General features: G+C 44.0%; 1 protein-coding gene across 2 annotated transcripts in view; it reads left to right on the top strand.

Moving 5' to 3' along the window:
- The first annotated feature begins 1,351 nt into the window (after positions 1 to 1,351).
- VAV3 (vav guanine nucleotide exchange factor 3) overlaps positions 1,352 to 22,516 on the top strand; it is a 293,077-nt gene continuing 271,912 nt past the window's right edge. The window contains exon 1 of one of the 2 annotated variants that reach the window (XM_016159794.2): positions 1,352 to 1,850. In XM_016159794.2, the coding sequence (XP_016015280.1) occupies positions 1,647 to 1,850 (204 nt within the window). In that variant the 5' untranslated portion in view covers positions 1,352 to 1,646. The remainder of the gene's footprint in view (positions 1,851 to 22,516) is intronic. The other variant, XM_016159795.2, reaches the window with a different exon arrangement.

The raw sequence follows: 22,516 nt of genomic DNA on the forward strand, positions 1-22,516 counted from the left end.
AAGATGATGTGTAAAGTTTAGTATGATTTGTTTGCTAAAGTTATAGTTTAGAAAACATTGTGTCATTGATGCAATCTGGACTGAACACAAGAGGAAATTGCTAGGGAAGGATGCGTGTGAGGGAAGGAAATCCTCAGGCTGATTTATTGTTTAACACGCAGGGTGCACAGTGTGCTTCGCTTGTCACAGGCTAGTGGAAGAGCATGCGGTCACTGTCCTTAACAGATCAGATATACTTTTAAAAATATTTGACCCGCTTATAAAAACAATATGGTTTGTAATAAAGTTTTAGCTGCAGAAATGTAATAATAAAAAATTATTGATAGTCCCGCCAACAGGATTTCCTATTTTACTTTAATTTTCCAACTTTCTATAGCCACAAATTTAAGAGGCCAAGGCCCACATTTACACAAAACAGCAGAGCTCAATATGGTAATATTTTGCCGTATATAATTTAATCACTTTATTTTGGTTTTGGGGGGCAGTGGGAGTAAAAGGAGGCCCCCAAAATGTAAGAAATGCAATTGCACTACTTCAGCTAGTGCAAGAGTTCTGGGGGCTTGGTCCACCTTTCACTAAGGGGCCCAAAGCTGAGTCTGAGCGCTGCTGCTGAGGACCACGCTAATTGCTCTCAAACCCGGGTCCGGAGTCACCTACGCATGTGCAGTCTGCAGTGCGTGGGCATTTCGCAGGCCTGTTTCTCTCTGGCAGGTTTTGTGCGGTCAGCCAAAGGGCCAGAACTGCGATCACGAACAGTTCTGAGCCTCATCGGGGAGAGGGAAACCGTCTCTAAGTGAAAACACCTTGCGTCGAAGTAGGCTTGGGGGCTTCGGGCCGGTTTCCGCAGGCGCCTCCACACACACACATTTTTAAGGTGCCAAAACATCCTTACTCGCAATTAACTTGGAGGAAGAGTGATTATCTGCAGGCAGAAAATTTAAGGAATAGAAAAGAGGGGGCGGGGAGGACAACAGGGGGTGCCGATCTCCCAAACTTTCAGCGTTATGTTCTCCAGGTGCTCTGTGCCCCGTTTTCACTTCTTTGGGGGGGGGGAGTCCGGGTGCCCCCGTTAATCCTTTGCTCCTCTCACACCCTTTAAAGAGCGCTGGCCGTTTAGGGGGTCCCAGGAGGAACCCCACCATACCCAGTGTCCAGCCACAGTCGCCAAGCCGGGAAGCCGTCCTGAGGGACAATCCCCGGACGCCTGGGGCTGCGTGAGCCCTGAAGCCCTCAGGGCCGGTGGCGGGCGGAGGCGCCGGGCCGCCCGGGCGGCGCGCGCTCGCACCGCGCCTCCGGGCACTCGCAGACGGCGGCGAGACGGGCGGCGCGCTGGGCATGCTCAGTCGCCGGGCGCAGGGCTCGCCAGTCGGAAGCCTGTGCGCGGCCGCCGAGCCGGCCGGGGCGCACAGGGGGCGCGCGGGACTCGCTGCAGAGGCGGCCGGCTGGCGGCGGACGCGGGCCGGGACGCGAGCCGAGCCCGGCGCTGGGCCCCCGACCCGCCTGCCGCGGCGCCTGCTCCCTCGAACCCTCGCAGGGAAGGGGCGGGCCGCGGCCGGCGTCGGCGGGGCGCGGAGGAACCGCGGCGGCGGCGGCGGCGGCAGCCTCGCTCGCTTCCCCGGCCGGGCCGCGTCCCGGAGCCGTCGGGCATGGAGCCGTGGAAGCAGTGCGCGCAGTGGCTCATCCACTGCAAGGTGCTGCCCGCCAACCACCGGGTGACCTGGGACTCGGCGCAGGTGTTCGACCTGGCGCAGACCCTCCGCGATGGAGTCCTGCTCTGCCAGCTGCTCAACAACCTCCGGGCGCGCTCCATCAACCTGAAGGAGATCAACCTGAGGCCGCAGATGTCCCAGGTAAGGAGGCCGGCGCGGGCGCCTCCGCCTCCAGCCGGCATCTCCCATTAATCACCGGGCTAATTTCTTTGTGTGAATGCAAACATCTAGGTGCGCCCTGCTTGCTCTGCCTCCCAGCCCTCTGCTCGCCGACCACTCCGACTTCTCCTGCCTCGGCTTAGGATGATTTGGCTCTCGAGCCGAATGCCGAAGCCTTGCGTCCGGAGATGGCAGGAGGATTTCGTCAAGGCGTTCTGCGAGGCGGGAAAAAATGAGCTGTCCTAGGGTGCCCTTCACCTACTTAGTGCGTGCGGGTGCGTGCAGGGCGACAAAAGGAACCCGAGCCAGCTCTTTGCTAAGTAACGGCGCAGGGGCATGAAAGGAGACGACGCGGGTAAATTCTGCCTTTAGTCTTTTCTTTTGCTTTGCGTTCGTCCCCATGTTTTCTTAAAAGAGGAACCATGACATAAATGAGGACTCTAGGAAGTGGAGGGCGTTCCGGTACCGTTATCTGTACAGGAATGACACTGGTCGCAGGGAGGAAAAAAGGGAGCGCGACCCAGCAGCGGCTGCCGCGAAAGCCCCCCGAGCGTGTGGCCAGCTGGCGAGCGAGGTGGCTGTGTTTACAGCCCTTCTTGAGCCGGGCGAGGAGCGACTCCAGCCTCTCTCAGCAGCGACAGGAAGCGAGAGAAGTTTCACTCTAGATTCCGCTTTCCTTCATTCAGGGCTTGCTCGGGCGGCGTGGTGCACGCTTGGCTCCCGTGGCTGGAGCCTTGCCTGGAGGTGCCTCTTCGAGGGGTTTCAAAAAAAAAAAAAGGCCCCCCCAGAGTCAAGGCAAAAGTCACAGCTCAGTGGAATGGTAGTTTCTGGGTCCTGTCAGAAAGTTTTTGTGGAGAAAGAGGTTCAACACAATCCAGCACATCTGTTTTCTCTTTCACGATGCAAAACAACAACAACAACAACAAAACACTTTCAACTTAAAAGGGAGGGGATAGAGTCCCCTCCGTGACACACGCTGGAGCACTAATCCTGAATGACATTGAGCCGCACCTACTTAACAACCAGAGCGGTTCTTTTTACAACAAACTGATCTGGTATAATTTGCTAATTACGTATTTAGAGAACATTCATCTCTTTAGTGTTTTATCAGGGTTCCTCTGCACTTGCCTGTCGTCTGCTTTCAACGTACTGGTTAGCAGCCCCCAAGAAGGGACTGGCTTGTAAGTGGTGAGAGCCACGTGTTTTTAGAAATGAGATAAATTGTTTCATACTCTTCCATAGTTCTGAGTGGTGATTGCTCTCTGTGTGGACCCCTTCTGAGCTGTCCCAATTCTGGATATCCTGTGAGGGGGTTAGCAGACCTTTCCATTAAGCTGGGAGGGGCTTTTCTGAACAGTTGTGTAGGGAGCTGCAGTTGGTTACCCAGCCCCCAGATTCTCATTTCCCACCTGGCTGTAGCCTCAGGAGGCAGAGTGGGTCAAGATGCCAGGCCCACCAGCCGGAAGTACAGTAATGTGTATAGTTCCCAAACTTCAGTTTCCTGGAGCCCTCGGGTTGTTCAGTAAGTTGTTCTCAATAACCACGTTTTCTGGACAGCTGAGGATTTCTGCTTGTTAGCTTTCTAAATTTTATTTGAATGTTAAAAATCCATGCAAATGTTTTTGTCCTTTCTTCTCTTCGTAGAATATATTCGATGTAATTTAATCTTTTTGATGACTAAGGATCATTAATGAAAATTGAGCACTTACAATGCCCTAAGAACTCTAGTCTCTGTGGAGGGTACCACAGTGAACACAGCAGGATCCTTGCCCTCAAGGAATTATTACTGTGCTATCTGATGAGCTACCAGGTTGTAATGAGGTGAACAGCCGAATGACCTTCCTCAGGCTGTTGTGCTTTTGGGTTCTTAAATCTGCCCAAGCCCTAGCTTTCTGGTTCCAAATTCAGTCCAGTTTTCCCTGTGATTTCCTAGGACTGAGGGCTTCTCCCAAAAGTGAATCCTGGGAGGCTGATATCTGAATATGGTGATGTCTGTTTTTGCTGAACAACTCACTGCTGGACAATGAATTTGTATCATACAAGTTGCCATTAAATCCTTAGATGAGACTTATTAAATAGGACTTATTAAATGATTTCATTAAACAAATTGACATTTAACGTGCCTACAGTGCTCAGCATGTACTATGCATGTAATAGATGTTCACTATTAGCAAAATTACTTAAAGAATTTTTTTCTATTGTCATATTAAGAGTAATGCGTTGTAATAAAAATTTTGAAACAATTGCAAGTCCTATAAATTCCTTTGGGCTGACATCTTTAAATATTTCTGCCTCTAACTACTTATATCTTTCTTGGTAAAGGGTCTCGCTGCTTCTGGTTATAAGGCTCCTACCTCATGAGCTCTATTTACTCAGTGTAGTGAATAACCTAGTAACCCTGACATAGATCCAGCAGACTTTAACTCTTCTGAATTTAGGGATGTCATTACTAGTACTTGTGGATTTTGCTATGTCTAAGAATCATTCTGTCCACTGGAGTTAGGTTCTATTGAAGATATTAATTCGAAGTAGACCGTTTCCTTATAGCACATGATCTAAGCCAGGAAGTAACTATGAGCTCTCATTTCAAAGTCTTGTGGTGTTTGAGATTGTTATGAACAGATGTTGGAAATTTTATTGATAGTGGAAATTTATTGATGTTGCTTATTGCTTGTTTTTAATTCTCCTGAAAGAGGCTATAAAATGGGTGGCCTTTTAAAATACGTATCTCCATGGAGTGAGATTTCTTCAGTTCTCTTTCTGTTAGTCTTCTGCCTTGTGTGTATTAAAAAAAAAAAATAACACTGCAAATAGTTACTTAATTATAGGTTTGAATCTTGAAATCTTAGTAAATTAATTATCCTTCAAAATAGAATTATAAGTGGAATCCCAGTTTTGTATTGTTCTTCCTTGGTGTGAACATCAGCTTTTGAAAGTTTTGCTGTGTTGGATGATCTGAAGTTCAAAAATACCCTGAATTAGATTTTGTTTATAACGATTTACTGAAGAAACATTAATCAGCATTTAGTTGACTTAACATATTTCACATTTAACGTATTTCTTTTATTTTAAAGAATAAAGTCAAAATCTAGAAGATTCATGAAAATCCAAGAAATTTAGTCTGTATATATTACACAGGTTTAGTTTTGATCCAAAACAGTGTTCTAGCTATAAATGATTCTGGAAGAGCCTATCTGTGATAGTGGTACCAGGTGACGCATTGTGGAAGGGCATGTGTTATGAGCTCGATGTCATTTTTAGTGGTTAAGAGGGTTTCCATGAATGCCTATAACCAACCACAGATTTGTCGTCAATGAGATGTCTTAATGTTATGAGCAGTAAACAAACTCAACAAAGTCCCTGCCATAGAAGCACTTATATTTTTGTCGGGGAGGTGGACAACCAATAAATAAATGGCTATATAATATGTGCTGTGAAAAGATTTGAACCCAGGTAAGGGACTAGAGTGTAATGTAATTTGATTTTATAGACAGTAGTCAAGAAGGACTTCTCTGAGGAGGTGACAACTGAGCAGGGACCTGAAGAGAGTGAAGAAATAGAAGAACGTGGATGTTTGGAAGAAGCCTATTCTAGGCAGAGGGATCACCAGGTGCAGAGGTCCTGAGGTAACTAAATGGTGCCTGTTCTGGAGGAACAGCAAGCGGGCCAGCATGGCTGGAGGAGAGTGAGTGTGGGAAAGAGTGGTAGGGATGAAGTCAGAGAAAATGGGAGCCCGAATTTTAGGACGTGTGGGCCATTGTAAGGACTTTGACTTCCACTGAGTGAAATGAGAAGTCACATGACCTGACATTTTCAACACCATCCGTCTGGCTGCCATGTTGTGAGTAGACGATAGAGTAGCAAGGGTGGAAGCTGTCAGGCAAGAGAGGATGGTGGCTCTGACCAGAGCAGCAGTAGGACAGATGGTGAGAAATAATCCAACTCTGGGTATATTTTGAAGGTAGAGCCAGCAGTTATCGGTGGATTCAGATTGGGGATATGCAAAGAAGAGAGGAGCCCAGAACGACTCCAGAACTGTTGGCTTCAGGAATTGGAGTGATGGAGTTGCCATTTCCTGAGCTGGAGAAGACTGCGGGAAGATGAGCTGTGGAAGTATGTGGAGAAGGGGAGGAAGTTCTGGAGTAGACCTTTTTGGTTGTTTGAAATGCCCAGTAGACATCTAAGTGGAGATGCTGAGCAGGCAGTTGGAGATGTAGATGTGAATTTGGAGTCATTCGGGTATAGGTGTTGTTTAAAATCATGAGATTGGATGATATCACCTAGGGAGTTCTGTAGAAAGAAGAAGAAAAGTCAGAAGCGTGAGCCCTGGGGCCTGCCCATGTATCAAGGGTAGAGAGGCGAGAACCGGTAAAGGAGTTGAGAGGGAAAGGCCATGAAGTAGGGAAACCAGCAAAGTGTGGCTCCAGGACACCAAGGGAATACACTGTTTCTGGGAGGAGCGATCAGACGTGTCAAATGCTGCCAATCAAGTAAAACAAGGGTTGAGGACAGAATATTGTATTGTATTTGGTGTGCGATGGGCAAATGGCTGGTTGGAGAAGAAGAGGGGATAGGAGGATAGGATTGAGAGAGCAAATGTCGACATCTCTTTGGGACTAATTTTGCTGTAAATAAAGCGGAAAAATGGGATAGTGGTTTGTAGCGGAAAAGGGATCAAGAGATGATTCTTATCACATAGAATTTTTATTTTATACCTATTAAAAGAGCTCTTTTAGATTGAAACTTTATCATATGACACTCTTGTATATATGTGGATGTGTGGAAAAAATAAATATGTATGTATATGAGCAAGTATAAGCGAAATAAATGTAATGTCTTTCTCAAGTTTCTTTTCACTCAGATCACTGCTCTTCTGAGTAGTCATTGATTTCCATGTGGTTTTTTTTTTTTTCACATAATATTTTACTCTGAGCTCCAAGTATTGGTGATGTAGCATTTCTGAAAGAACATACCACCATTGGCCCCAAGATTTTCTTCCAAGCTGGACTTGGGTTTTGATTTTGTTACTACTTAAAAAAAAAAAGTTAGAAAATTTATTTCTGTTACACATAACTGTCCATAGTTTTTAAAACTATGAGTATGTTAGTTTTAACATTGAGATGTATATGCCAAATACATGTCTGTACTCCCCGCCCCCCAAACAAGGTGGTGCTGCGTGACAATTGTTGGGGTATATTGAAGGGAAGAAAAAAGGCTGTCATTGTCCACAGAGCGGGGTGCCAGGTCACATTTTCAGTCAGTTCAGAATAATGTCATTATTTAATCCTTCTCAGAAGTCAATAACCCCTTTGCCATTTCTTAGGTTATTCTTTTGGATAACCTGCCGGCATAATTTTAAACTTGATACCAATCAAGAGCTTTTCATGTAAAGTGGTTAAGGCATATTAAGGCATCTTAAGCATTTGTTCTGTCTGGATACTCGATGGCTTACTCAGCCTTCTCCAGAAATGAGAGCCTGGGATAAAGGACGGAAATGCTAAGTACGACCCCATGGCTGCCAGGATGAGGAAAAGAAGTGTTTTTTTGTTTTTGTTTTTGTTTTTGCTTTTTTTGAGATAGTGAGAATTAGATTATGTTGGTAATGCAGATGAGGCCGGTCCAGTATAGATCACTGATTTTCTAATTTTCAAATACATCAGACCTTTTTAAAAATTATTTTTCTTAAACTCTGCGGCAGTTGGCATTACCTTTTCCTTTCCTTCTGAAACTTTCCCTTAACTCTGACCACACTACACAGTCCTCATTCTCTTTTTACTATTCTCAGTTTCTTTTGCCTGCTTCTTCATCTTATGACACTGTGGTGTGATCTGTTTTTCATACCTTAGTGAACTCCAGTTCTTTTTGCCTTTTTTATGCTTCTACCTCTGTTGTTAGTTACTTCATGGATGGAGGGAGGGATGAGGACCACGTGATCTGCCTTCATTGTAGAGAGTTCAAGGCGGAGTGAGGGATGGGCTGGATGGGGCAGAATTGAGCTCAAGCCTGACTGTTGCTGAAGGTCAGTTGACGAGGGCAGAGCCAGTGAACGCAAGGCCAGGAAAGGGTGGGCGTGGAGCCCTGGAGAGCAACAAAGAAGATTAAAGAGACCATGAAGAGTTGGAGGGATAAGACTTTGGGACCTCTCACATGGGAGAGTGGAAAGATCTAGGAGGAGCTTTGGGCTTGGGTGATCAAGGGGATATAGAAGAGGTGCAGGATCCAGAGGGAAAGGGAGCTCATTCAGTTTCGGGTGTGGAGTTTGCAGTTGTTAACATTGCTTCCATCGTCTCAGTTTCAAGCATCCTACCCTCTCACTACTGCTTTCTTTCTGGCTCATTCTGCTAATACTGAAGTCTGACAGTCTTTTGAACTCTTGGTCCTACCACCTATTCACGGCTTTTATGTCTTCGTTTCCTTCCTACTCAGCTCAAATGCCATAGCCGTTAGAATTACTTCTGGCTTCTCTTGATTCGTCAGGCGATTTGGTTTAACTACAGAGCCGGTGAAATCCAGCTCTACTCACTCCCTGCCTGCGACGCGGCCGCCGCACCTGATGGAGGCAATGCCATGCCCCGCTGACTCTTCTCACTTTAGATTCATGACCCATAACCTCAAGTGGGCATTTTAGGCCGCCAGCCATTTAATTAGCACATTTCTCTAGACCAGACAGGCATGCTCAAAAATACAGTCTGGGGACGCCGGGCACTGCCTGCTTTTAGGAGCTCCATAAGGTCAAAAACATTTTTTTATAAAATTAACACATTATTTGCATTTTCTCATTCTAATTTTTCTGACAAGTGTGTAATGGAGTTTTCCCAAGGCTACATGTTGCTGCCGATGTCATTGCTGTGACTGACAATGGATTATGTGCCTGTATGTATATTAAAGGTTTTTCAGAAGTCTAATATGTTAAATGTTGATAGATTTAACCCCCATAAAGAAAAGCTGCTGAGGGTTCCCAGTAATTATTTTTTAAGAGTATAACAGAGTCCTGAGACCAAAAAGTTTGAGAACTGCCCTAGACCATTCACTGACTCTCCGAGATGAATGTTTGGTACAGTTTCTTCTTGAACCTCCTTCACCTTCCTCTTCGTTCTCCCTCTCGACCGCTGACCTTGCTTTCCTATTCCGCTGAGGACACAGATCCAGTCGGAGGAGAGCTTCCTCAGGCTCCCACCTTCCCGCATCTGTGCCCTTAGATGACGCCTTCTCCCCTGTTCCGTGGGTGAATCATCAGTGCTCCTCGCAAAGGCCAGTTCCTCCTTCGCTGTACCGCTGTCCTTTCTGGCATCATCAGTTCTCTGAATCTTTCTGTGTGCACGCATATATGTTGTTAGTCCCCTCATTTGATGCAGGATACATTTTCAAGGCAGAGCCATGAAGACTTGCCGAATGTTGGGTATGATAGTGACTGAGGACTCCTAGGGTTTATCAGCACTACTGGGGCAGGTGTCGGTCACCCTCCCTAGAACTGTTCAGTGGTTCCATGTGGACCACGGGGTGAAACCCAGGCTCCTCAGTAAGCACCCAAGAGCCCATGGTCTGGTCCTGCTTCAGCTCCCAAAGCTCTCCTCCCCGCCCTGGTCCTTTTTGTGGCTTCTCAAACTATGCTGTTAAATGTCTCTGCGCTGTTGCATATGCCTGTTTCTCTGCTTGAAATGCCCTTCTCGTTTTTCCGATGGACGATTTGGTTCAAGGGTCATCCTTGAAGTGAGGACTTGCCGGTTCCGTCCCGAGGAGTGGCTTCTCACGTGCTACTTGGTCACAAGGCACTGGGTAGTGTATATAGGTGGAATGCAGCATTCCTCACGCTGTTTTGCAGTACTTTTCTTGTCTGCCTCTCTTCCAGGCTATAACCTGTTTGAGGCTGCCATGGGCTTACTCATTTATATACATCTCTAGAAAGGGACACAGGGACTCATCCATAACACAGACATAAATAGGCATAAATTAAATCCACTGACGGTGAGTCAAAAATGAAGATTCTTTGTTTACTACCTTTTCAAACGTTATCCATACAAATTGTGTTAATTGTGTTAAGGACTGTGTCATTAAAAACCACAAATATCTGTTTAAGTGACATTACTAATAATAGCAGAAAGTGACCGTATCTGTCTGTTCATTAGCTTCCTTAAAAACAGGCACTATAAGAGAACGTGTCTCCAAGAGTGGTTGTGAGGACTAAATGAATGAATTAGCCTTGTGACTGGCACATAACAAATGCTCGATACATGTTAATGACTTTTAGTGTAATTATTACTATCGTTTCTGCAGAAACACGAGACAGTGTGTTAACACCTTCCATGCATTCACCTCCTCTGGTTGTCACAACACCACGAGACAGGCACTGTTATTGATCCCCATGTGGTAGCTACTCCCCCTGGCTAAGAGGAGCTTAGTCACTTGTGCTGACAAGTGGTTTGTGGTGGAGCTAAGGTTAGAATCAGAACATTTAGAGTAAACCGAGTTCCTATCAGCAAGGCCCTTGGCACATCTGAGTGTGAACTGTAATAAATTTTTCTTTTGTCTTTTTTAATTTTAATTTTAATTTATTTTTTTATTACGTTTATAGAGGGTAGCATTGGTTAATACGATTATATAATTTTCAGGGGTACGTTATAATTTGACGTCTGTATATTTTATTATGTGTTTATCACCCAAAGTCCAGTTTCCTTCAGCTACCGTATATTTGATCCCCTTTACCCACTTCACCCTCCCCCTGTCCCTTTGTATTTGACCCCCTTTAACCATCTACCTACCCCTCCTCCCCCACCCCCTACCCCCTACCTACCCTCTGGTAACCACTAGTCTATAGTCCATGAATTTTTTTTTTTTTTTTTTTAACCACATTGCTCTCATGTGGTGTTTGTTCCCTTGGAGGAATGTTCTGATTGGTTTTGTGCCTGTTAATTAAGGCATCTCTGTACTAGTTGGATGTCGAGTAATAATTTTGGTTCAGGGTATTGAGTGTGTCAACTGGATGATTTAATACACAGCATACTATTTAGTGTAAACGTGAGGTAGACCTTTGACAGGTGTACGATGGGGGGAAAAAAGTAAAATCAGATAGGAAAACCGAGGAAAATTAATGAGAGGGAAGGACAAAATGAGTGTAGCTGGTTCTTTTTTGCTTTTTAAGACTTTGCCCTTGACAGCTGGTCTGGAGCATGTGGGTTAATGCTCTGCTCCAGCTGGGTCAGGAGTGTTGACACGTCCCTGGGCAGTGGGAACACCGTTGTTTTAAATGACATGCTTCAAATCGTCGACTTTTTTTTTTCTGTATTATAACCATTCTTATAAATTCACAGACGCTGTTTAGAATGCAGTAAGTCCTCACTTAACATCATTGATAGGCTCTGCAACTTTAAGTGAGACGACCTATAATGAAATTAATTTACCATAGGCTAATTGATATAAGCAAGAGTTAAGTTCCTGTGACATTTCATCAATGTTATAATGAAACGTTATTTAAGGGCCTGCCGTATTATTATATTCTTTTTTTCCCGTTAACAGAGACCGTGGTCTTAAGGACAGTCACAATGTTTGCATTCTGCCTTTCCCCAGTCTTAAGCATTTAGTAGACTGAACCATGAACAGCAAAGAAGTAGCTATTTTTGATTTTCATGGAAAAGTGTTTTAAAATTGTATTTTGTGCTGCCGTCTGAATGTGCTTTCAAAATACGTGTTGCAAGAACTGTCAGATTTTGAGTTGCTTGCTTAACAGGAAGCCAGCAGCATATGCTACACATGGGAGTTCTCTAAAGGGTCAATTAATATGGAATATTTAATGAAACACTTGATACCCACCTTCCATGATTTTCAAAGTGCTTGTCTTAAAATAATTCTGTAACAGCTGGTCTGAATAAACATGCATTGTGCCTCTATGCCGGTGAATGTCGGTTTTTTCCTAGGAGTGTGGGGCAGTGTGGTTTAATGTAGAGGCGTCAGGGGACCCAGGTTCTAGTCTCAGCTCTGTCTCTCTCATGTGACCTTAGCAAATACCTGCTTCCCTTTGTCTCTGCTTTCCATACTTACGGCAATAACAGCAAATACTTACATATGTATTAATATGCTAAAGAGCAGCTAAAATTTTTCACGTAAGTTTATATCTCACTCAGGAGTTACCGTGGTTTCACGCAGAGAGCTCTGGGACGAGGCAGAAACGTTCGCGTCCCGGCTCTTCACAACTCTGTGACCTTGGTGAAGTTACTTGTTTGGCTGAGTCTGTTTCCTCATGGAATAGGCAAGAAATAGTAACACCTACATTGCAGGACTGTGATGAGAATTAAATAATATATGTAGAATGCATGGGGCATAGTAGGTATTCTGCAAGATTTTCCTCCCTTCCTTCTCCCCCCACCTCCTTGATCCTCATAAGTCTGAGGGGCAGGAAGAACAAGATCTTATCATCGCTCTACAGAGAAGGAAATTGAGATGTGCACTGGGTAAAGAACTTTTCTCAAGGTCACACAGACAGGAAGTGGTGAAGACAGGACTTGAGTCCAATTGTCCTAATTCCAAATTTAGTGAAGTTCCCAGTTCCCGCTCCCAAGCTCAGTGGATAGATGTGAATTGCATGAGCAAATGACTAGGAAAAAAGGCTTAGGGAAACCAAGACCTGATTGGTAAATGTAAAATGACATTGTATTATTTTGCACTGAAATGTACTGTCTTTAAAATAGAAACATCTAAAATAATGAAACCAGTTTTCACCGATTTTAGAATCCGATTATCTAGTTTGTGGACCGTTTGCTTTTTGGTAATTTCGTAGCTCTCCTGCTTTCCGTTTGGTTCTGTTTCCGTGGGACTTGTGTATACGATGTGAGTGATGAATTGAATCAACAGTTTGTCTACTAAATATTAAGTTTTATAGTAGATGCTGAGGATTCAGAGGCCAATAAAACTCAGTCCCTGACCCCATGTTGCTTTTAGTCTACACACATGGATTTTACCTCTGACCCGCCCTTGTAAAGCAGGAGAATGGTAAGGGAGATGTGAGTCAGAGTGAATGGACATGGCAAATGTTTGGTAGGTGGGAAATGCTTTTTTGGATGCACTGTTAATTTTCTACTTGCAGGATATGACACTAACATCACAACATGGACTGCGTGTGTGGATGTGCGTGGCTCAAGATAGTTCTCTCCTTTCCATAGACATTTGTCTAATACCTCCTGCGTGCAGGGTGCCGAAGACATAAAAAGAAATATGAAGTTCCTGCTTTTGGGAGGCTGGGAGCCAGACTTGACCTTGGAGTTGGGCTTTGGCAAAATGCAGAAAAAAGTAAGGCGTTGGATGCTACAAGGTTGGTGCAAAAATGCAGGCAGCTGAGTGAGACAGATGAGACCAGGAAGAGGACAGAGACGTGAGTGGTTACTAGAGAGGAAGAAGGTTTGAGAAAGAAAACTGGGTGGGGAGACTGTGTGAGGAGATGGATGTGCAAAGGCCGTGAGACCTCAGCAATGTTCCTAACCAGACAATTATTCTGAGCAATGACGAAATAGCCTTGAGAACCTACGTACCGAGAGATGGCTGTGTGCCGGAACGTTTGTATCTGGCAGTGAAGATGCTCAGTCTGTCCCATACACTCCCGCTGATGGTGACTGTTATAACTATTACTAGAAGTAGCAAGTACTCCAAATTTTACTAGTTCCATTTGTATATGTTTCTTGCCTTCTGACTCCCAAGAGAGAGTTTTGGGTCTCGAAGAGAATATTTAACAAATTAGAATCCCAGAGAGGACCAGGTGTTATGAAAACTTTGATTCTGAGAAGTTGGATGCTGTGCACTAGCAGTACTTTTTCTGGTTTGAGGTCTTCAGAGGTCAGTGGTGAACATCCACCAATAAGCCAGAAGCTTTCAAGTAAGTTGCCCTGTTCCGTTCCCAGCGGTACCCAGGCTGCCTGACCCCTCTTGCAACCAGCTCAGAGTATCTGCTCGATTTTGCAAGCCTTCTTCTTTTTTATTTATTTATTTTTATAATGTTATCATTCAATTAACACAACTTTCACTTCCTCATATCTGTAGTGCCTGACAGGGGAAGTGAATCTAGAATAATTCCATCACTTATTGATACTCCAAAATGCAGATTCAGTAGATTATTAAATTTGTTGGCATTTGACCTTCAACTATAAGGAAGCATTCTCTGGCTGAGAAGGTCAGTAAGCTTAGGTCACAGTCGGCCACATAAGAAATGCTTGACTTCAGATTATTTACGATGACAGAGTACTTGGAAATAGAATCTCGCGTGTGCTTCTAAAGTGTACTGGGAGAATTCAGGAGAATATAGTAATTCATCCTCAGTGCGGGGGGAGCAGGAATCGAGATCTCTGGAGCTCAGAATGAGCATTCCTATAAAAGGTTTGGGTGCTTCCAGAGACAGTTTCAGGGGAGACTGTACCATCGCCGCTGTGAATATCAGTTTCATTTCTAGATTCTAAAACGTGAGGCTGGACTCTTGAGATTGATCCGTATTGAATTCTCAATCTTTTTACATGAATAGCTCTATTTAATGGCCTTAGTTAAGAGAAAAATGAGACGTTTTGTAAAGGATCTAATTTTTCTCTTCAATGTTTAATAAATGGTTCATCAGTTTCAATGATGCACGCAAAATAATTTCTTAGTTATCTAGTTACCATCCTTGTTTATTTGGTAACTACCTAAAAATTTCTCCTGGGTTTTGTATAAAATAAGCTAAGTAAAAAAAAAATGTATTAAAAGTGGTAGAAAACAATAGAGCCCTCACCTCTCTATAGGATGAGATAAAGTGGATTTCTTAAACTCCATGAAAATGCAGTAAGCTAAACTTAATTTATGCTAACCATTTGAGAGTTCCTAGATTCTGGCCTCCAGCCTGAGGACTCTTAATTAACACACTACTCTAATAAACAGCATTGTGTCATAGAAAGCACATGGCTCTTGGATACATCAACCTGATTTTGAATGCTAGCTGTGATGTGTATAATCTTGAGAAACTTAACAATTTTGATCATGGGTTCCCACATTTATTAGAGATAATAATACCTATTTGCAGTGTGATAAGGAGTAAATGAATTGAAGGAATGTACGTTCAGTATTCAGCACTTGGAAGGTACTCAAATGTCGGTTCCATTCCTTTTCATTAAACCTTTTTTTTTTTTTAAAGTTTAAGAAGATAACAGGTTGCAAGTTAAAATAAGAAGGAGGGAGAACTTGAGAGTTGAGTTGGCAATAGTAAAAAACTGTAAATCATGGACTCAAGAACTCAAAAACCATATTAATTGTGGACTCTGGAGAAGGCAACCAAACTAATTCTGCACAAGGCTCTGAGAAAGGATCATCTTGTTTGAATGGACCATTAGTGTAACTAATTTTATTGTTCAAAGAGTTACACAATTATGGGACTGCAAAAAGTCCTGAGATCATTCTAGCTCAGCTCCTTGAGTTTTAAAAATGAGCAGTCTAAGGTCCTCGAATATATAAAATAATTTGCCCACGGTTACTTAGTTTCCTGAATCATAGTACATTACCTTTCTCGTAACAGAATACCAATGACCCAGGTCCTCAAGAAAAGTTTAAATCGTGTTACGCCTTTAAAAAAATTATTTAAGAAAGATTGGAAAGTGTTTGAGTTCAGAATTTCTCATGTGAAGTACTTATAAAGACCTTATTCTCTCTCTCCTTACCTCCTTCCTGCCCATCCGTCCGTCCATCCATCCATCCATCCATCCAATACAGTAGTGTAGGGGAATCAGTGGGAATGGAGATACAAAGTCTCAGATGTTAGAGCTCAGCATATTCTGGGAAAATTGACAAAAATAAAAACATGATTAAAAAACTTGTGAAATCAAAGATCCGATGCTTAAAGGAGTAAATTCTCAGCCATCCGGAATTGCTCAGTTCCTAGCAGGGCTGAGGTTCTGTTATTTTAAACCAGATAACACAGCGTGTCCCCGATTCCCAAGAATATGGATATTTATTTATGGTAACACCAAAACATACGTTATTTCTCCTAGATTGAGTTCTGTAAAACTGTTCTTCAGCTTTATGTTCCTAGCTCAAGACCTGGCACGGAGTGAGCGCTCCTATGAATGGCTGAGGGACTATTTAATGAATCCCTAACATTAGCCTTAATCTTGGTTGGACAAGAATGCCAGATTTTATTGTGTCCTTCATCTTAATCGTAGGATGCAGAAAATATAATATTTTGCTGGTTGTCTTGCAGTGGGAAGCAGCAGCATGGTGTATTGAAAGGATATGGATTTAAGCATCATACCCCAGTAGCTGAGTGACTGTGGGCAAATCCCTTACTCGCTCAGTGTCTTAGTTTTCTTGCTTGTGAAGTAGAGGTAATTCTTCCTGCAGCTTGTCATGAAGTGGAGTCAGATGGGCAAAATATCTCGCATGGCACTGGGGCCCTAGGAGGCACTTGGTAACAACGTTGGTCTGTGGCAAGCTTTTCTATTGTATCCCGTCTTTCTGCAGATGTTTTATTTAGACTAATCAAACTAAGTCTTAGCATATTGTGACTTTAAAAATGATTTAATTTACATGGTTTCATCTGTCTTTTGGTGATTTCATAGGTGACAGCTGTGCGATAGCAACAGAGAAAAAACAACACCTTGCCTGGAATTGGGAGACCTGCGTTCAGATTCCGGTTCTATCGCTAATGAGCGTTGTGATCTCTGAGCCTCTCCCTGCTCAGTTTCTCTGGACCTTCATTCTCTCAGTGATAACCAGGGTGACATCATGCAGTGACAAGAACATGGGCTTTAGAGTCCAGGTTTTGGATGCGCTGCTAACTGGCTGTGTGATCTAGGCAGACTCTTTCACCCTGCTCTGTTCCCTCAGCTGCCTCCTGAGAACACCACCACCTTTGCTGTAGGCTGCGAGGATTCGATAAGATAACGTGTGACGGGTTCCGGCTTCAGGGTCTCACATGTTGTCAACTCGGTCAGAGAGCAGCAGTAACAACCCTTCCACTGAGTACGGTTACGGTTAGTAGTTTTCATGCCAGTCTCCCTAGATAGTTGTGAAGTCTCATAAGAGAACAGTTATTACAGCTGAAGATTTTAGAAAAGACTAATTTTTTTCAGTCTCATGTAGGAAGTGATAGTGGAGTAGTATACAGCAGTGAACATGATGTCCTGTTCATGTAGTCAGTCTCTTGGGTTACTTAGAGTTCTTCTCTTTTGTAGACAGCGTGATTATAAATGTTCGTGTACAGACCCTCCCTCTACCCTTTGAATTATTTATTTTTATATTCCAAAAGTGATATTTTATTTTCCAAAGTGAAATTTCTAGGTCAGATTTTTTAAGACACTCGATAGCTCTTGTGAACATACTACTAGGTAGTTTGCAGAGAAATGTTTCTAATGGACAAGAAAGGGCAAGTTTCTAGTCTTGGTTAAAAACAAGGACTTTGGCATCATTTAGATTCAATTCATAGCTCAGCCACTATTTGCTGAGTGACTCTGAGCAAATGACTTGACTTCACTAAATCTGTTTTCTCATCTGCAAGGTGGAATACAGATAATTACCTCACGATATCTGTCGAGTCCCCAGTCGGAGGCAGGTGGTTAGTGCTCCGCCTCCACTGCCTGTCTCGAATCCCTCTGTGCTCCTCCCCTGCCCCATCACCTTTCACCTGGACCACTGCCTCCTACCTGGTCTTCCTACGTATATTCTGCCTACGCTAATGCATTCTCCCAGCTGTACAATAACCTTAACACACACGCATACTTGATCATGCGAACCCTATTATAACTCTTAGAATGCTTCCCCATGCTGAGGGTGGAGTCCGAAATCCTGGGCAAGGCCCTTTTGTGACCTGTCCCTGCTGTCCTCTTCAGCCTTAACTCTTGATCATTCTGCTGCAGTTATGTGGTTATTTTTTTTCATTCCCCAAATATGTCACCCCATCTTTTTCCTCCAGACTTGGAATTTGTCATTTTGTCTTATTGCTTAGCATTAAACTCCCCTTTCATGCAGCTCATCACCCTGAGAAATACGTGTTTCAGGACTGATTTTCTTGCTAGGCCTAAGCCTCGCGACGGCTGGGCCCACTTGGATATTGTTCACTGCTGAATTCCTGGGGACCGGCACAATGCCCAGCATTTAATGCACGATAAATCTTTAGGAATATATAAGTCACTAACTACATAATAACCGTTATTATTGCAACAAACACAGAAGAGAAAGATTTTAGGTTTAATTTGTTAAAAGCCTTTGTGATTTAAATTGCTCTGTGAAATTAAATATCTAGATGATATCCAAGGACCTTTAAAAAACTCACATGTAGCTTGTAATTAAGATCTTGCCTGCTTCTTATATAATCTTTCATGTTAATGAGGGCAAGTGTAAAAAGAAGACAAATACTTATAATGAGCAGAGTTTAGCATCAAGCAGGCCTTCGCCGACACCCTTTGTCCAAGACTTAGGATGACATTACCTGAATCATTCAGGAGTCTGGGTAGAGAATGGTCTTAGCCAAACAGCAGAAGCGCTGCATGACGATGAGCATCCCTAAGAGGTTAGGTCTTGCTCAGTACATTTCCTTGCACTTGAGACCTCTGACCGTTTTGGTTTGCATTTTCCACAAGGGCAAGCTATTTTATATCACGTAGTTGACTTACCCAAGTTCAAAATTGCATTTTGTTCTTTCAGAAGCAGACTACATTCTTTCACTCATCCAACAAGCATGTATTGAAATACTATTTTTCAAAGCTCTGATTGGGCACTGAGACATGACAAAGAACTCAAGTTATAAGAGAGGCAAATTTTAGGGGATAAACTCTCTCTCCGTACTTCATGCTTCTCTGAGGAAGAGTAACTAACACTGGTGTGTGTGACTCAGCTTCTTGAGGGCCTTCTCTCTGAAGCCTGCTTACCAGCACAGAGGGAGGCGGTTTCCTGCAGGGTCTTCTCTCAGTGATAAAGCAGGCTCAGCAGAGCAGGCTCTGTCTTCACGGAGGAGGCCTACAGTTCTTTTTTTAAAATTTTTATTTATTTATTTTTCCAGTGGGAGGAATGAGAGGAGAGCCTGCACCCCTAATCCACATTTTCCAATGTATTTTAGCTTTTGTCAATAAAAAATTCACATTTTCATCTGATTTCTGTATCTACTATATCTCCTGCTCATCGGGTTTCTCATTTACTAGGAAAGGGGACCATTTATTAATTTGATGTTGGGGGACTGTGAAGCTTGTGGTGGCGAACCCATAGGCAGGTGTCTTAACCAGGCACAGTTGTTTGTGACGCTGTTTAGGCCTTAGCAAGTGCAGAATTCCGATCTAGCTAGGCTTCGTGGGTGGGCCGAGGCACTAATGCTTTGGGTTTTGTGGGCTTAGTTCGGACTGGTGTTGCAGGCAAGGCCGAGGAAGGGGTCGGCTCCTCTCAGTCATTCGGGGCGGAATAACATTGGCTGCTTTTATTGTGTTTCAGTCAAAGCGGCGGGCCAGGACTTCAGACTGCACAAGTGACGGTGCTATTGTGTGAGGTTCTTCCTTTAAATTTAATGTGAAAACGAGGCCAAGGTATAGGAAGTCAGTTTTATTCCAGGACAAAGGAACACCCTGGAGGGAATAATCTTATGTAATTTTGTACTTTATCTAAGGGTCTTAATAGACCACCCATCGTGGGACCCACCTCATAGGACCCACTCTGAGCAGACCAAGAAAGCACCCTCTCTGAGATGGGCAGGTCTGTAAGACGGGCCCGGGAAGTGGCTGAGGTGTACACTGCGTAGGGGGCAGAGCATTACTCTGTTTCTCTAACCGAGGTTCCTCCATGCCAAAGCATGAGTTAAGTTGTTGATTGTGTAAGTTCCACCTACTGGTTCATAGAATCGTGGTTTTACTTGTAAAAGATTTTCACCCTATAGTAGATTTTCTTAATAAGCAAATAAAAAGGAATGGAGCGTCCTTCCCTTAAGAAGTACATGCTGCATTCCTGAGTTTAGATTGAAAACGAGTCAGTGACATTGCGGCAAACCCAAACGTTAAGATGAACAGAAAGGCCTGTACCTGCCGTGCACAGATTCTAGAGATGAGGTGTTCCTAAGCAATCAAGAAGCCACAGCGGTTTGAGAAATTCCCTTTGCTCATATCAGGAACGGGGCAGTGGGAGACTGGAAAGGCTAATTAAGCTAGGACAAAGGTTGAAACATCTGATGAGAGAAATGAAGAGATCGTTAAGCCAGGATAGACAGATGTGACAAAGAAGGGCAATTCACTCTGACAGTACTAATTAGAAAGGGTAAGGGCCTGTCGAAGTAGAGTGGAAGAGTGAGACAAGATATGAAAGGTTTTTCATGAGGATCCAGAAAACGTTGCCAAGTGCCTCTTTAAAGATTCAGCCAGAGTTTGAAGTAGAACAGCTGGAAACTTGATTTGCATAGCTCAAGGCAGATATGGTTTTCGCATTTGCAGGCTGCGAAAGACTTCTGCTAGTAGAGATTGAAATGCAGCTGACCGTTCCCTGTGGAACCTGGCCAGGGTTGACGTGCGCCCTGGGGGGCACCTTTCTCTAATTTACATGAGCATTCTCTTATTCCTCTGGGCTGTTCCCCAGGGATAGCAATGCCCAGTGGTTACAGAAAATTCGCAGTTGAGAGGGAAAGCCCTGAGATATCAACATAAAATAATGAAGTTTATTGAGTTTCAAGGTGACAAAGTTAGTGCGGTTGGGCAAGCAAGTATCTAATCACCTGTGCCCTGGAGGCTCATGCCCAGGTTCTTTCTGGACTTAGGTTTCCAGGGGAAGCCCTGGGAAAGATGAGGCGCATCCTAGGACAGCCAGCCAGGCGGGGCTGCATGTGGGCTGATGGGAGTAACCTCCTCGCAGGGATCATCTGACTTGGGAAGTTAGCTGTTCCTTTCCACCGGACAGTGACAGCTCTGAAGTGGAAGGGAAGGGAAGAGCCTCTGAGTCTTTCTCGAAAGAAAATAAAATCAGCAGAGATAGTTAAATATGAAGGATAAATTCAAAGAAAGAAAAAAGCGGTACCAGGGACCTACCTGGTCATTAAAATGTGCTAGATCTCTGGTGTCTTGAGATGCCTACGCAAAGGCGTAGGTCCTCATGGGCCCTAGGAAGGGGGACTTCAGAAACAATGGTAGCAGTTCTGGAACCTGCCGAAGGTCAATTGGAAGGAACGTGGGGACTGAGAGACAACAGTCCTTAGGAAGCAGTTCTCACAGCCTGAAGCATTTACATGGAAGAGGCAGTAGCAACAGGTGCTGTGGCGGGAAACCAGAAATCCCTGCTTGTGAGAGACTGGGGGGCGATGGCTCTCCTAGGCCGAGCGCGTGCGGTTCGACTGGGAGCGTGGGGCTCAGCGAGGACCTGGGAGCTGAGACGGTTTGAACGCTGAGCTGGGAAAGAAAGCTCCCACAATTAGGGCATGAGGGGCCTGGGGCTGCCACCATTGCAGATTTCTCAGTTTCGGAAGAAAGCAGTGATACCTCAGTGCCCCTCAGAGAGAAGGCGCTATGCACAGTTGGATTTTCTCTCCAGCATGCAGATAGATAGGACCAAAATTGACCTGCTCAGATATTTCTCCTAGTTGAGCTTTTTTTTTTTTTTTTTCAATTGTGATAATACTTCTAGCTACACAATTCTGTGGCATTATGTGCATTCATGTTGTTGTGCAACTGTCACCAAGCATCCATCTCCAGAACTGTATCATTTTCCTGAATTGGATCTCCTCCGTACCCATTAAACAATAACTTTCCCCCAGCCCCTGGCAACTGCCCTTTATTTTCCGCCTCTATGAATTTGACATTGACAGTCTAGGTACCTCATGAAAGTGGAATCAGGCAATGCTGGTTCTTTTGTAACGGGCTTATTTCTCTTAGGATAATATCCTAAGCGTTAATTCATGTCACGGCACATAGTCAGAATTTTTTTCTTCTTTAGGGCTGATAATATGTTGCATGTCTATACCACATTCTGTTTATCCATTCATCCATTCGTAGGTACTTGTTCCCTAGTTAAGTTTCAAGCTCGGGAAAACTGGCGCAGTATTTTGGGCATCCTGGCAAGAGTCTGTGTTCTTTGTCGACCCTCCATCTCTCAGATGCCCTGGAGTGCCTGTCACTGTCTGTGGAAGCAGTTAAATGGGTCTGGATGAGGCCCTGGAAATACTTTTGCTTGGGATGGCTGTGCTTAGGCCTGAAGATAGACTTTCCTTTCACCCCTTTTCTCGTTTAGAAAAAAAGGTGGAGCTCGCTGCCAGCGTTCACTTCACATCACGCGTAGGAATGCTGTGTTTTCTAGGATTTGCCATTTTCAGCGATCGAATTACTAAAAACAGAATGCTGTCAATAGAATGATGCCATTTGTTTCCAAAGGCTATAGATACACTAGAGTGATGCGAAAATAATAATAAAAGGGAGATATTTCACGACAAACTTTGGGGGTAAGGCTAGGACTGTAACCTGCGAATTATCTCAGGGTAAAGGCTGCAGGCGCAAGCTCTGCGGGCAGGGACTCTAACTGCAAACAGGAAAAGGGTTAGATTTGGTAGGTGTGGGCCAGTGACTTGTAACTCTTTGGGCTCTTTAAAGGTGGGGTCATACAGAGACTTGAGACAAAGCTGCATTAATGTCTGAGGCCCTGAAGGAGCTACTCGCTATTCATTACAGCTTAAAGCTGCTAAAAAACAAAACCAA

The sequence above is a fragment of the Rousettus aegyptiacus genome, unplaced genomic scaffold, assembly GCF_014176215.1.
Source record: "Rousettus aegyptiacus isolate mRouAeg1 unplaced genomic scaffold, mRouAeg1.p scaffold_m13_p_17, whole genome shotgun sequence".
NCBI lineage: Eukaryota > Metazoa > Chordata > Mammalia > Chiroptera > Pteropodidae > Rousettus > Rousettus aegyptiacus.